Consider the following 14576-nt stretch of genomic DNA (forward strand, 5'->3'; position numbering starts at 1 on the left):
CCCTCAGCCCCTCCTCCAGTGAACCAAAGCAAAGTTGGTTTCACAGGTGGGAGCTGGATTTGTTTTTTGGTCCTGGTAATAAACTATACTCCTTATCAGTAAGTACTAAAACCAAACAGACTCCATGGGACCTCTTGCACAGAAGAGGAAATAGCTGCTATGAAGTGCTATTAACTACTCAAATTTTTCCTCCTACACGAGGTGGCATGACAGCTGGTGCTAGTGCCTTACCTAGCCAAGCAAAGCAGAAGCTCCTGCCTTCTTGCTGCTGCCACCCAGTTACGCTGATGGGGTAAGGTTGGTTTGGTTGATGTAAATCCTGCAAGTTTAACATAAAGCTTTAGTTCAGCAGTATTTTCAAAGGATTTACTCCTGCTTGGTTGTAGCTTTCCATTTCCTGTTTCAAAGCTGGAACAGCTCCAGTTTTAGTATGCTTACAGCCACTCAGCATGCATTCAGGGCATGAGTACAAAGGATTCAGTTTCACTGCAATCTGTTTACCACCAATGCAGAAATAAAGCCATTTATTTTTGATAAAATTGTCATTAGTGCAATACATCTGAAAACAGAAGAGTGAAATGAAAGTATTTACACATAACTTAAGCAACAAACCCAACTGTGGTCTGAGGTCATTTTAGTATTTTTTTAAAGTAAAAATAAGGCAAAATAAACCCCCTTCAGTGATTTTGATCCAAACTAATCAAACTTAAAAAATACAGATTGTCTACACGTACCGTTAAGAAGAACATGAGGTTCCAGACAAGCTCAGACATTTCACAGCAGAAAAAAAAAATAATCCAGAGTTACAGAATTGTTCCTTTCTTATTTAACACGTAGATATTTTCAGAAGGCTGACAGACTTCCATTTCTCCTGGCTGAGAGACTCTCAGTGGATTGCATTTCACCTACACAGGTAGAACTTTCTTCGTCATGATTAAAGCAGTCGTACGTGCTCAGCAAAGAACCATTTGCTGCTCTCTCATCTTTCCGCAAGGAGACGGGCAAATTTGCCAGGGTGAAATTAACATCTTTGAAGGCATGCAATAAAAAGATCCCCACAATAATAGTGAGGAAGCCACTGAAGGTGCCAATAATATCATCAGCCGCCATGTGCTGCCATTCCTTGAAAAGGATGGCGGAACAAGTTAAAACGGATGTTGTAAAGATTACATAATAGATCGGAGTCACTATCGAAGTGTTGAATATATCCAGAGCCCTGTTCAGATAGTTGATCTGCGTGCTCACACAGACAATAAGGCTTAGCAGCAGAATCCAAGACAAGGGATGCTTCAGCACTGGTTTTCCCGCAAAAAGTTCCTTGATAGCGATGCCCAAACCTTTTACACAGGAAACTGATAACGCTCCAATCACAGAGCAAATTGTTATGTACACGAGAATGTTGGTCTGTCCATGGCGAGGTCCCACCACAAATATTAGAATTAAAGACACAATGACAACAAGTGTTGCAAAGACCACAAAACCTGTGTTTGGGGGAAAAAAAAAAGTCTTGTTATTGACGTATACGATCAAAAGCATCTCAGAGGTACCAAGAATACACGTTAACAAGGTGATTGGCTCAGCTTACACAGAAAAGATCAGGCTGCTTCTCACTCACTACTCCTTCAACAGCAAAGTTAAACACTTTTAGAGTGACCTTGCTAAAATAATGAAACTTAGGCATATTATATTACCTTTACTGTTCTATCAGCATGATGACTACAGGATTAGATTGCTATATTGCCTTACACACAGCCTCACGGAGGCACAGAGATACTGGATCCAGGCTTGTGGCTGAATGCTCTTAAGGAAGTATGTTTTGGCAGGCTGCTATGTTCATCAGCAGATTTCCAATAATCAGCTCATTCCTTAAGATCATCTTTTAGTCTCTGTGCTGGACACTTCCTTGTGTTTAAAATGGGAATTGGCTCTGCAAGTATAGCATTTTGCAGAAGTGTATGTGAGTGCCTCATCTTCCATGTAAGTACATAAGGTAGCCTCAAGGATTACACTTCTCAGCAGACACCTACCACCAAACCTACTTCTTCACTTAAGGACAGATCAAAATTGGGCTTACAGAGACCGACACACTTGAGTTAAAATTTATAAAAGTTGTATTTATCCACCTGTGCTGCTGCGTTTCTTTAAACTGTTATCTCAGTGGTTCATATCAAAACGCTTTGTTCAAGGCCAAAGAAGTTCACTCGCATCATGCAAAGTACCTTATGGAAGTCCATCACAGAACTCAAAGCCCTAGTTCATTTTGACAAAATGAAGCAGACAGGCTGTCTTCCTAGAACTTGAAAAAAGCAGTAATAAAACTATAACAAAGGAACAATGGGCTGCTTAGAGAAGAGCAAGCACACACATCTTTCTGCAATAGCTACTTAGAGATCAAGCCAGCATCTGTCTTACCTGGATCACCTAGTTTGCTGGACATTTCATTTAAAGTTTCTACTTCCTCCTCTTGTGGAGCGTGAATGACCATCACAGTTGATCCAAGTATACTTAGCAAACACCCTATTTTTCCGTGGAGATTAAGTTTTTCATTTAAAAAGAAGGATGACAGAATGGCACTAAGAAGAAAAAATACACACCAGCAAACATGGAGTTAGTAATATTGCATTAATTTGCTCATCCACGTACAGGTTGCTTTGACTGTACAGGTCCCTCACATATACAACATGCAGCTTTTGGTGAGCAGGAACACTATTAATGTCCATTAACCCATTTTTTATGCTGCCTCCCAAAAACTCTGTATCTAGGCACATGTAAAAATCATTTTTAAAAGATAAATAAAAAGATAAATATCTTCAATTGGGAATAAAAATACTACTCTGTTGCATACAGCATATTTTTCAAATGGAGAAGGTGATAGCTTTTTGCAGACTGAGGTGCAGATTTCTAGAATCATTTTAGAACAGCCATTTTACATTTGGAGAAACTTAAGAGTTACTCCCGATGTTTGTATCCACCCTTCATTCATAGTTAAGAACAAACCACATTTATTACTGTATATCTCAGTGACTTATTTCTAAATAAATATTTAACTTCTCTCTCTGAAACCCCACTGCTTTCTGTTGGTGTTTCTTACCTTACAAGAACACTGAGAGCTCCTAGAGGAGTCACTAACGTAGCTGGTGCAAAAGCGTAGGCAGCAAAGTTAGCTACTTCGCCAGCTCCCACTGCAGAGTAGTAATAACAAAAAAAAAGTTAGGGTGTCTTATGCAACAAACCTGTGAATCAGTGCAAGTGTTCTTTCAGACACGAACATTCAGTACAGAACAAAGGAAAAGTCTGATTCTGGTGCTCAGCTAACAGAACAAAAAACTTCATTACTATTTTGTAGAGCAGACTGGAGGACTACAACACGTACTAAAATTGATTCAGCCAAACTAGAAGATGTATTTTGGAGCATCTACGTTCTGGCTCCCCAACCTGCTAACTTGAGTCATGAACTTTTGCATGGAGACCTCTGCAATACCAGGCTACAAAGCAAACATGTTACAGGGTACAATGTAAATTAAGCCAGTTTCATGATTACAGTCAGTAAGTCCAGAGTTTAAGCAATTAAAAGTTCAGACGACAGACACCATCTCAAAATTTACTTACTTGAAAGAAGTCCTGCCCACCACAGCCACTCCTTAAGGTACGCATGACCACCTTGTCCTGAAATTGAAAGAATGCATGTTACTCCATGAAAACCATACCTCAACAAACAGTAACACTGCCAAAATAGTTTTCGTAGCCCACGCCCATAAAAACATGGGCTGCCTTCTCATAACTGTTAGCTATAAAGACTAAGTATCTTCAAGCTCTGATGCGCAGATGCCTCCTGCAGCCCACTTTGAAAACTAATTATTTGATTTCCTTCCTATTAAAAATGGCACGGATTGTCATTCTGGCTTTACACTAAAAAACAGTTCTTTCAACTCACTGCAATGACATGAAAAGCCAAATTACATGTCTCTTAAGAGACATGCATGGCTTAGGTAGTTGATTACACATACAAATGTGTGAAGTGCAGTCACACTTCCCCATTCCAAGCCAGAAAGCATGAATCACGTATCTCACTCAAGATCAACCATCTTTTACAAGCAGAGATGACAAGTGCTGAATTAAAACTACTCAGATTCAATCTTCTGGTTGCAGCATCCTTAGATCATTCATTCACACACTCATTGCACTCTGTTCCCAAGCTCTGACCTAGCATAACAATCACTCATTTCCTTTGCAGGAAATACAAAGCTGGGGCAAGTGGCTTTTAAGAACTTGAAAACATTAAGTTGGGCTCCTCCCTGATGTAGACAGAATTCTTTGCTACTAGATATTTCAAATATGAACCTCATTTACCAAACACAGTCAGCTGTAAGAAAAAAAATCTAGTTAGTGCAAATCAGCATTTTACTGTTCCAATCAAGTACACTGGCAAAAGGATGAAAAAAATCAGTTCCCAAAATAGTAACAGCTATACTGAGAGCTATTTAATTTTATTAAATGCAGTTCAACAAAATAAAGCTGGAAATACAAACAGTCCACTAAATTGGCTTTTTGTGCACTGGTAATATATTAATCCATAATTAAAACTGAATACTGTTCAGAATCTTCCTGGCTTAAAAACCAAACACTTTCAGCAGCTCCAAATAACAGACTACAGCACAGTGCATCACCATACGTGATGCTGAGACGCAAAGGATAGTTCAGTGAGTGTCCTCACGGGGCACTATATGCAAACTGCGTAGTATGCATCACACACTGAGTGAGATGTATGTGACACCGGAGGGAAATAAAACACCAGATACATGTTTTAGGTTTCCTATATCTGAGTCGGAACAAAATCTTAAGTTTAGTGATCTTCTTTGGAGTGGTAAAACTTAGAAGTCAAGTTTCTGAAAGACATTTACCTGCTCTCATGGAGCCTTTCCTAGCTAATCGGAGCAGCCCCTTCTTTTTCAGGATGAAGCTTCCTCCAATGAAGATGCTGGAGCTCATAGCCAACGCCAGACCAATGCAGAAGTCATATTTCCCACGGGTTTGGCTCATCTCGTAAACTACAAGTGACTGTCACATTGATCAACGAACAGCACAACTTCTGTTACTCAACACAAGATGATGCAACACCGAAACCTGAGCAAAACAAACAGACCGATTAAATTGGTAGAAATATATAATGTGCAGACAAATCCTCAACAGCTCACATGGATGGTTATTCCTGTGAAAGGTCTATGAAAATAATAAAAGGAGGAAAATAAACAGAAGAAAAAAAGGCAACCCTCGAAGCACGCGTAAGCTTGCATCACAGATGAGTGACTAAAAAGTCTGAATGCACACGAGGGCATCTGACCCAGAACATTAAAACTGAAACCCAAAACAAGAAAAGTCCTTTAAAAAAAAAGAAACCTAAGGAAACTTTAAGATGTGCAATTTATTCTTCTTTTCCTTAAGTACACAGATCATGCCCAGCACACCTCCTAACTGATGATACTGCTCAAATAATTACTTACATCAAAATCAGTTTGTAAGAGAGTTTGAGAACAGCCACAGCATCTCTTCCACAGAAACTCCCTAGAAAAGTGAAAGAGCAGAACTGTGTAATCATACCGTAACTTGTCTAACACGAGCAAACTTGAACGAACACACATGCACTGATCCTCTAACAAAGAGGGAATCTGGAACAAGAAAAGGCAGCTATTTGTTGATGCACTGTACAAAGAGTTTCCCACACGTGTATGAAGTATTTTTCCAGCTCACCTACAGTAACAAGTACGAGTTCACCGTTGAAAAGCATTCACCCAACTTCCCAGGCTCCAAATTTAGTCATGCAAGACCTCCGAGTACAGCTTAGCAGGAGATGCTAACTTTCAGACTAGAAACCAAGATTTTACATACCCAACCTCTAGCTAAACACGGACCTTTAGTTCAGTGCAACACATAACAGGAGAAAAGACGTAATGGGGATACCTTGGATTCCATATAACACGTAAGGTTTCAAATTTCAAGCATCTCCATAAATCATTTCGAAACAAAAAAAAACGAAAACCAACAAATCCTAAAGTACTTTCAAGGTGATTAACCTCTCTGTAGTACTGAGGCAAATGGAAACTATCTTTAGGCTTTGATTTTAAGGTAACAGGTAATTATGACTGTATAGAGAACTAGTCTAAAGGAAGAAAACACCTATAGATAAGACAACTTTATTTCCTGGGAGCACCTACCACTGATGTGCTCAGAAGAGCGTTTATTTCCCTAAGCAACCATTTTCCAGCTATTCAGAAGCACGGTGTGTGATGCAAGTTGTACCAACACGCTTTTGATTTCGAAGGAAGACAGCAGCTCCAGGAGGAGGAGCACACCGCCAGCATCAACACACTGCGGCACCCAGCACCCAGGCTCTGGCAGAGAGGGACATACCACTGCAAGCCTAGCACTCCATACAGGCATATTGCAGCCTGCCACTCAAGCTCACAGCTCCAATTCCTGTGCTTGTTTCTTCACAAACTTTTCTTCCAACGCTGCCTTTCCCTCTATGTTCCTGCTGCCGACTTGGATTAATGCACTGCACCACTAGGGAAGCCCAGCAGAGAGCCACAGGTAGGTTCACATTAACCCTGAACATAGATCCTCTTGTTTGCATCCCGTTAGGCTGCAAAAAAGTGAAGGAAAGCAGTCCCATTTAATAAGAGCTCAACATGTCACTAATTCAAAATGCTGTAAGATCTCCTGTTCAAAACTCTCAAGCCCTCTTTGATTATCCTTACATAAGTTTTAGTACCTCATTTTGTAAATAAATAAATAAATACAACTGTGAAGGTCTGTTTTCAGCTTCTAATGACTTTAAAACAACAACAACAACAAAAAACAACTTAAGTGGATTCTTGCACGATACAAAGACAGCCACCAAACAAAACCCCAGGGGACAAATGACTAGCGTGAGACAGAGCGGAACAAGTCACCTAACTGCATCAAGTACTTCTCTGGTTTTTAATTCAAAGCCACACTTCCAGTCCCCTGGAGAACAAAGGCATTTTTAATGCAAGGAAGAGGCACCTGGAGATGCTTGTGACTGTTCTACCAGCCCTTCTGGCAGTCCCAAGACACGCAGCCGGTCATCGAGCTCTTCAGCTGCAGCTGATGCGCCGCGTGGTGCTGGTGCTGCACCAGCTTGCGGGAGGGCACCTCTCCTGCTCTAGCTGTGTCACTAACGAGAGCACTTTTACTAGGGGAGCTTGTTACTAAAACTGGACTTTAACTGCCAAAACCACCTTTTTTTTTTTCTCCCCTTCAGCTTGCAGTGTTATCTACACAAAAACTTTTCTGATGGAGGTGAAGAGCATTACTCAGTCCCATCCTGCCACCCACTGCGTCTCAGACACCAGGGAAGAAGCACATGCTGCTTTTCTTTGGAGTAGAAAAATATGATTGCAGATGACTGAGAAAAACTTGTGGTAGTTTTCTGAATTTAGACTTAAAAAATGCCCTAAGGATGCTATGTGCCAGAACTATTAATCCTACTTTCCCTCAAGTCCTAAATACACTAAAAGCATTTTGATTCCCCATCAACTGCTCTGTTAGCCTCCTAAACGATTCTAGTCTTGACTACTTCTTCACATAGGTTAGTGCTAGCTGTTCTTTCTAAGCTGAGCTGTCCTCATAGATGTGGCCAGCCCGATCTCTGCTCAGACAGGACGGCCAGGCTTCCCTTTGCAGCTTATAGGGATGTCCGCAGTCGCGGTGAGCCCAGCTCGCCCCTGAAGAGATGGGGTTCGCTGTGTAACAGGGCAGAGTTAACTCGCAGGTGCAGAGCCCACACGACAGAGTCAAAGCAATAGCAGGCACAGGAGAGCTCACGTTTTGGGCAGGCTGTACTTGAATTCTAACCCCGAGTTTCAGTAGAAGAAGAGGACCTAAGACGTATTCATAAACATCGTCTAGAAAAGCTATCTATTACCTTTAGAAATACAAACAGAATGAAATGAAGTGAAAGGAGCATTTTCTGGAATAAGTACTCCTTTAAAGCTTCAGCTTTGGGACGCACTGAAACTGTCCTATTCCAGCAGCCCGGGCCACCACCAACTCACAAAAAGGAGAGAAGCCAGGAAATGCAGGAGGTAAGCGGAGCTGGCAGTGTTTTTCCTTGTACTTGGTACAGTTCTGCTGAGGGTCTTTAACTGAGTTCACAGCTGATTTTAACACCGAGAGTACTTCATCCATACATGACCAGCAGTTTCATGAAGGAATACAAGTTTGCTGCTCTTTCAGAGACCTAATGAGGGGATACGACGTTCTTACCTACATGCAACAGTATTTAAAATGTCCCAAAAAAACACCTATTTGGGATTTGCCTGTGGATCATCTAACATCATGAGCCCTAGCTCTCAGAGCACAACAGCACAATGACAGCACAAGGAGCCGACCAAGTTTGAGGGTTAGTGGGCAAGGAGAAAAGGCTTTCCGAAAAACTGGTGGGACTTAAGTTAAGTCCAGATTAACCACAAAGCCCATTTGCTTAATTTAAGATGTAACTGGGGAGTATTGTAAATGGAAAATAAAGCTGCTGACAAGACAGAGTCTCTAGTCTAAAACACACAAATACTTTTATTCCTCTTTGCTCAAAAGTTCTTTGCTCCCCAAAGTAGCATGCGTGCGCACACAGAGCCCAGAAGATGTTAAATATTTACTGTAACAAATCAATTCTCTAAATGTTCAGAAACACTAACAGTAACACTGTGAGACGAAATATTATTTTCCATTTAAAAGCGGATACGCTCAAGCTACGGGGGAGTTACCAGCCAAAGACAATTAATTACCACCTCTAATAGTTGTACATTGTATGAAAGCAGCAATTACTGTCAGCAAAAGTGAACGTGGTGGATTTCTGAAACTTTGCCTACTTGGCCACCAGTAGACGATCTAAACGTAAGATAAAATACCTGATTGCAAGAACTCAGGGTTTACTCTCCAACAGCTGGTACTTTTAACAGTGAATGGGCCGGTGTCACTGCCAGCCCTTCCCTGCCCGATGCCATTAATTACTCTCTGTCCTTTGGGCAGATCACCAATACCAACCGGCACAAGATTCAGATATGACTCACACGGAAGGATTTTAAAACAAAGGTCTGTTTTGACAAGACATCGGCAATGGTTACGCCAGCTCCAGCCACCCAGAGTCTTCTGAACTGTTCTGTGGTGTTTTATTTTCCATTGCACTTATTTGTAAGAGCTCCATGAGAAGTTTTGTGTTTCTAGCATTGAAATAGCACACCTACTCAGTGCCCTCCTATCTGTGAAACTTTCCAAGGAAGAGAAGTGGGTTCAATCACCAAAAGCTTATAACAAATACACATTGACTATTACGTGTTTCCTTCTTCCTTTCCAGAGGCATAAATCCACAGGAAACAGAAACACTCCCTAACAACATAAATGTTCAACAATGAGCCTTTCAAACGCTCTTTACACGTACCAATTTTGTTCCAAAATCCAGACGCATTTGCTTTTTAAATATTTCAAATTTTAGGTTCCTAAAATATAAGTTCAAAAGAGTATTAACTGGCATTTTAAGAATTCAGCTAAAAAAATTACGTCCATAGTTTCACGCTCATCTCATTTTCATGCATGACACACAAGAGCGTACATTGTCTTACCTATGCTTTAAAAAGGCAGAATTGCTGTTTTAAAAAACTCGAATAACAGAGTAGTGTGATTTTTAAATTTAATCTTCCCTACGTATGTCTGATCTGAAGCCTCAGTTATTCCATCCCTTTGCTTTTCATTTCGCTAATCAAAGAAATTAACTTGCAATCTAAGATATTCCTTTGAAAGCAACATGCTAAATTTGAGCTGAAATACTATCCTAGTCCTTTCAGTTCAGTAAGTTATGTGCTAAAGCACCTTTATCAAAAAACAGTGATAGGAAATTTTAATTATTGGCTTTGGTATATTAAGTTCTTAATAGGATGTTCATATACAGAACTCCTACGGTGGAAAGAAGTACGAAAACAGATAAGTAATCTTCCTTAGAATAAGTCCACAAAATACAGCTAACTCTTTAATTCAAGTCTTTTCTCAGTCATGTTCTGTCCACTCCTGAACATCTCCCTGAAACACAGGTCGAGAGAACACCGGAAGGACAAGCATAACATCCCATTAAGACAAAACAGCTGCTGGTTGAAATGTTAGCCACATACATCTTTAAAAGGCCAAGATGTACGTACACATCCAGAACCCAAAGGTGCTACAGGAGTTATTTAGGACTTGCATGGCAAGTCAAACCCCAATGAAGTTTTCCAGCTTTGTCAACAAAGTTAAACGAGCGTGCAATCTGATGCATATTGTTTATATATCACGCAGACCAGGTAGTATGTTGTATCGTAGTATTTCATGTTTACAGAGATGTCATATATGTGTATGTATGTAGCATAACGTTAGAGGCACCAGCACAGGTATTCCAAGCAAAAGACATGTTAACAGGTTCAAAGTTGCCCATTTTTAAAGATTTTAAACAGCAGGGAGACTTACTCTTTTATACCAGATTTCTATTAATGAAGGAAAACCAATGAGCATTCCATTTTAAGGTACTAGGAGAAAACGAGAAAAGTTCCACACTTAAACTTTCTGCACGTCTTACTCTTTGTATTTGGTATTTGCACTTATTCTCTTCTATAAAAAGAATGATCTTCAATTAAAAGATTTTAACATAAAATGAAAAAGTATCTTCACTAAAACAGCGTGCTATTCATTAACTAAATGTAACTACAAAGGGTGCTTTGTAGCCAATACTGTCCGCGTTGACTGCGTTTCCCAGAAGTCCATCAAAATAGACTTAAAATTAGGAGTCAGTGATATGACTTGCCTCACCCTGGCTGTACCTATTGCACTGCTCCCATTCTCTGTAGGACGAGTAACCAGCAGGAGTTCACTGACGTGAACCTCTAGCATTTAAGATGGGCAGTTTCAAATATAAAAAAAAATTAGTAAGTCCAAGTCAGATCTAGACTTCAGACACACCTTTTCCTTTGGTGTGACCAAGGAGCACGTAACCTGCTTTCTATTTGTTATGATTTTACCTTGAGAAGGTTTAAGAGCTGTAATGAAAGCAGAACCAGTGTGACGCTGAAGTCTAAGCACAATGCGCATGAGAACTCACGCAATAGTTTCCTACTAATGAACCTGTTACCTTTTCAGGAAAAAAAATACAGCATAAATAAATAAATATATGTGTATTTTATGTATGTATAATTATATATATGTAAAATGAGGCATATCAAAGCGTTCAGAAAGATGCAGGATGACTTATTGGGTCGAATTACATATAGCATTAGAGATATTGCAGCAAAATGGAGAAAATTAACAGGTAGACTGAAAAAGGTCTTAGAACAACCAAGGACCACGACGTCCGACCCAGCCTCCACCTTCACAGCACGGAAAACAAACACAAGGCACCCCCCTGACCTACAGAGCAAGCCAAAACGCCGCATGACGCCCCAAACCAAAGCGCAGCCGGGCGGTTCAGCAGCCGACCCGGAGGCCCCAGCTCCCCTCACCGTGACCCCCCCGAGGGCCGCCCGGCCCGGCCCCGCGGCACACCTCAGCGCTGCCCCAGCCGGCTCCGGGCGTACCGGGGGGGGCTCCGCGTCCCCTCAGCTCCGGGGGCCCCGGGCACGAACCCGGCGCCGCTCCCCCGAGGCGCCCCCTGCACGTGGGGGCGGGGCCCGGGCGGAGGGGGCGTGGCCTACCAGAAGCCCCACCCACACGCCCACCACCCCGTGAGGCCCCGCCCCCTCCCCTCGCCCCGCCGCCCCTCCCCCCCCGTTACCTGCCGCCGCCGCCCCTCACACCCCCGCCGGGAGGGGCCCCGCGGCCGCCGCCGCTCGCGGACGAAGAGGAGGAGGGGGAGGCCGAAGCGGGCGGAGGGAGGAGCCGGCGGCCGTGCGCTGCTCCGCCATGAGGGGAGGGGAGCGGGGAACGGCGGCGAGGCGAGGCGGGAGGTGATGGCGGGCGGCGTCCCCGCGCCCGGCCGCCCCCTCCCCGCTGGTCCCGGCAGCGCCCGCCGGAAGGGGCGCGGCCGCCTCGCTCTGGGCCCCGCCGCTCGTCACGTGACCCTCCGTGAGCCCGCCCTTCCCCCAGGGCTGGCGGGGTGCGGCCCTCCCTCTGACGTCACCGCCGGCGGCCGTTAACGGCCCCGCTCTCGGTGCCCGTCACCCTCACGGCTGAGGGGGATGGCGGTAACTGGCTGGCCTCGGGCCCGGGCAGAAATTCGTATTGAAACGAGCGTGTTTTAACCCCGTTTTGCTTTCTAGTAGGGTCAGCTTCATCTGAAAGTTATATACCCTCTGATGCATTGCAACACAGCCATGCGTCGTTCATCACCGTTTCTTACCCCAAGCACTCCTCCTACAAATACGTGTTACCCATGTTTTATACTCTTACAGAAAATAAAGTCTTACAAACCCTACACAATAATGAAAAAAAAACACATTTTACAGAGTTTGGTAAATTGTACTGTTTATTAATCCTTTTAATTCAGATTGCACTCTCCTACTGCACGCTTTACAACCAAATACACTTTGATGTCATACAGCTGATCCATGTTTCTAGGCGAGCATTTCTCACCCTGTAGTGAAGACTGGAACAGTTCTAAGGAGGGGCAAGCTCCAGGCTCACAGCGCCCTTCAGTTCCTTCAAAACTATCTAAATACACTTTCCAAAACTGAACATTACTCTAGACAACCCAAAAATGTGGTAGCTCCACACAGGAGATGCAACTTCACCTTTTCAAATAGGGCTAACCTGTTTTATCACATCCCCTAGTGACAACAGTTTCTACTTTTATCTCTTCTTTCTCATGGTTTGTGTTGACTTTACCAGAATCTGCACAAGCTGCTTAAGTTTTGTGAAAATGAAGTAACAAAACCAGAGAAGCAATCTTGGCCTTTCCTCACAGGACACGCATAACAAAACTACTCTTCTTCACATTACAGGTTGTAGTCTTACTCATCAACTGAATCAAAATGGCCCCTCACTGTCAGTAAATCCTTGTAGTTTCCAGGCCACTCAAGTGAATCGATCAGTTTTAGGCTTATTTTATTCCCTAAGACAACATTCTATTCTCCAATTTGAAACTAGTCTAGTGGCCATGACATCAACATTGCACATGTCAAGTAGTTTTTATGTATGGGTACATATATATAATACACATACACGAAGCAAGAAACAGATGTTAGCTAAGTAATACACAGTAGGAGGCTAGCTTTTCTGTGTTTTTCAAGATACAAACTGTGAAGTCTTTGAAAAAGGTCAACAGCTGATTAACCTCTTCCTCCTGCTTTTTCAACTGCTTGTTCTGATCAACATACTGTTACCTGTTCACACAAAATACAACAGTTTTAAGTGCTCTCAATTCATCACAAATCATTAAATCCTTATTTCACAGCCAGGGGTTGTGTTCACTAACAGAAAATAATCAAAGCATCTCTGAATAATTTACAAGAGATGTACCAGGCATGTTTTCAGAGTATCTGGAAAGAACTCTGAAAAGAAGAACAATGGTAAACTAAGCACAACCCAGCTTTGTGCTCAGTGAATTTCACAGGAAAGGTCTGCTAGTCCAGGTACTTCTGCAAGACTACGGACAGAACTTTCAGGTCTCAGTATCTACTGCCTATATAAACATTCCTCAAGGTTTAAGAGGGACAAAGAGCAAAACTGCCACCCTTGGGAAACATTAACAGGTTAGCAGTTATCCTGCTTTGTGTTGCATACTTGTTGACTCTTGTGCAACGATCTCCAACTCCATACATACTGTGAAAGGATCATGATAAAAGCTATCTACCCAAAGCTGCTATCTGGTACACAGTCCCTTGGCAGAATACCACCAGCTGGCAGAGTTTTAAAGCATCCCACCAGGGTGCTAAATTCAGTGATGTCTGTACATGCCAGAAAATTGATTAGGAAATCAGGCAGCTGGAGCAGGGTCTCTCGTGGCCATGTCCCTGCTGCATTTAACAAAGACAGCTGAGCAGAACAAAGGATCCATGTCTGCAAGTATATTCATACAACAGTTGCGCTGCCAGATGCAACTTAAGGGACTCTGCTTTACACATAAGACCTCAAAACAAAGCTCATAAAAAAAAAGAAAATCAACAGCACTTTTTCTCCCCACTTCTTGGTTAAAAAAGAAAAAAAAAGAGCTGTGGGGCTGAGATATGTATGATCAGAATTGGTTATGTCACAGACTTCAGTAGTAACAGTGGTATCGGCAGCACAATGGCTTTTACCACAATGATGCCTTAAAAGCTCTAACTGCAGAGTACACAGTAAGAGAACAACAGAGTTGAATTTTATTGGGGGAAAAAAAAAAAAAAACATTCCCAAAATACATACTCCTTGTTTACTTACAAAATTAAAATAAAAAATAAAAGAAAACCAGAGATGCTGCATGTAGAAAAGAAAGGTTCTCTAGTTTTCTGGTCTTCCTATCTTGGTATAGCATATTAACGTCATCAATAGCTTTAAAAATAACATTTTCAACACATATTTTGTAAAGAATCCACGACAATGTTTTCCAATGCGCACAATGTTTT

General features: G+C 42.2%; 1 protein-coding gene across 3 annotated transcripts; it reads right to left on the bottom strand.

The window, feature by feature from the left end:
• Positions 1–496: 496 nt before the first annotated feature.
• NIPA2 (NIPA magnesium transporter 2) lies at positions 497–12073 on the bottom strand. Of its 3 annotated transcripts, none has more exons than XM_083805667.1 (7): positions 11810–12073; positions 5502–5562; positions 4902–5124; positions 3610–3666; positions 3092–3182; positions 2413–2573; positions 497–1481 (listed from the first exon to the last, which is right to left on the bottom strand). In XM_083805667.1, the coding sequence occupies exons 3-7, from the start codon at positions 5038–5040 to the stop codon at positions 844–846; spliced, it is 1086 nt and encodes a 361-aa protein (XP_083661793.1). In that variant the 5' UTR covers positions 5041–5124; positions 5502–5562; positions 11810–12073; the 3' UTR covers positions 497–843. The 3 variants fall into 3 exon arrangements, with proteins under 3 accessions (XP_083661793.1, XP_083661794.1, XP_083661795.1); XM_083805668.1 differs by lacking the exon at positions 11810–12073 and adding an exon at positions 11581–11678; XM_083805669.1 differs by lacking the exons at positions 5502–5562; positions 11810–12073 and adding an exon at positions 11581–11703.
• Positions 12074–14576: the final 2503 nt, after the last annotated feature.

The sequence above is a fragment of the Anser anser genome (genome assembly GCF_964211835.1).
Source record: "Anser anser genome assembly, chromosome: 1".
NCBI lineage: Eukaryota > Metazoa > Chordata > Aves > Anseriformes > Anatidae > Anser > Anser anser.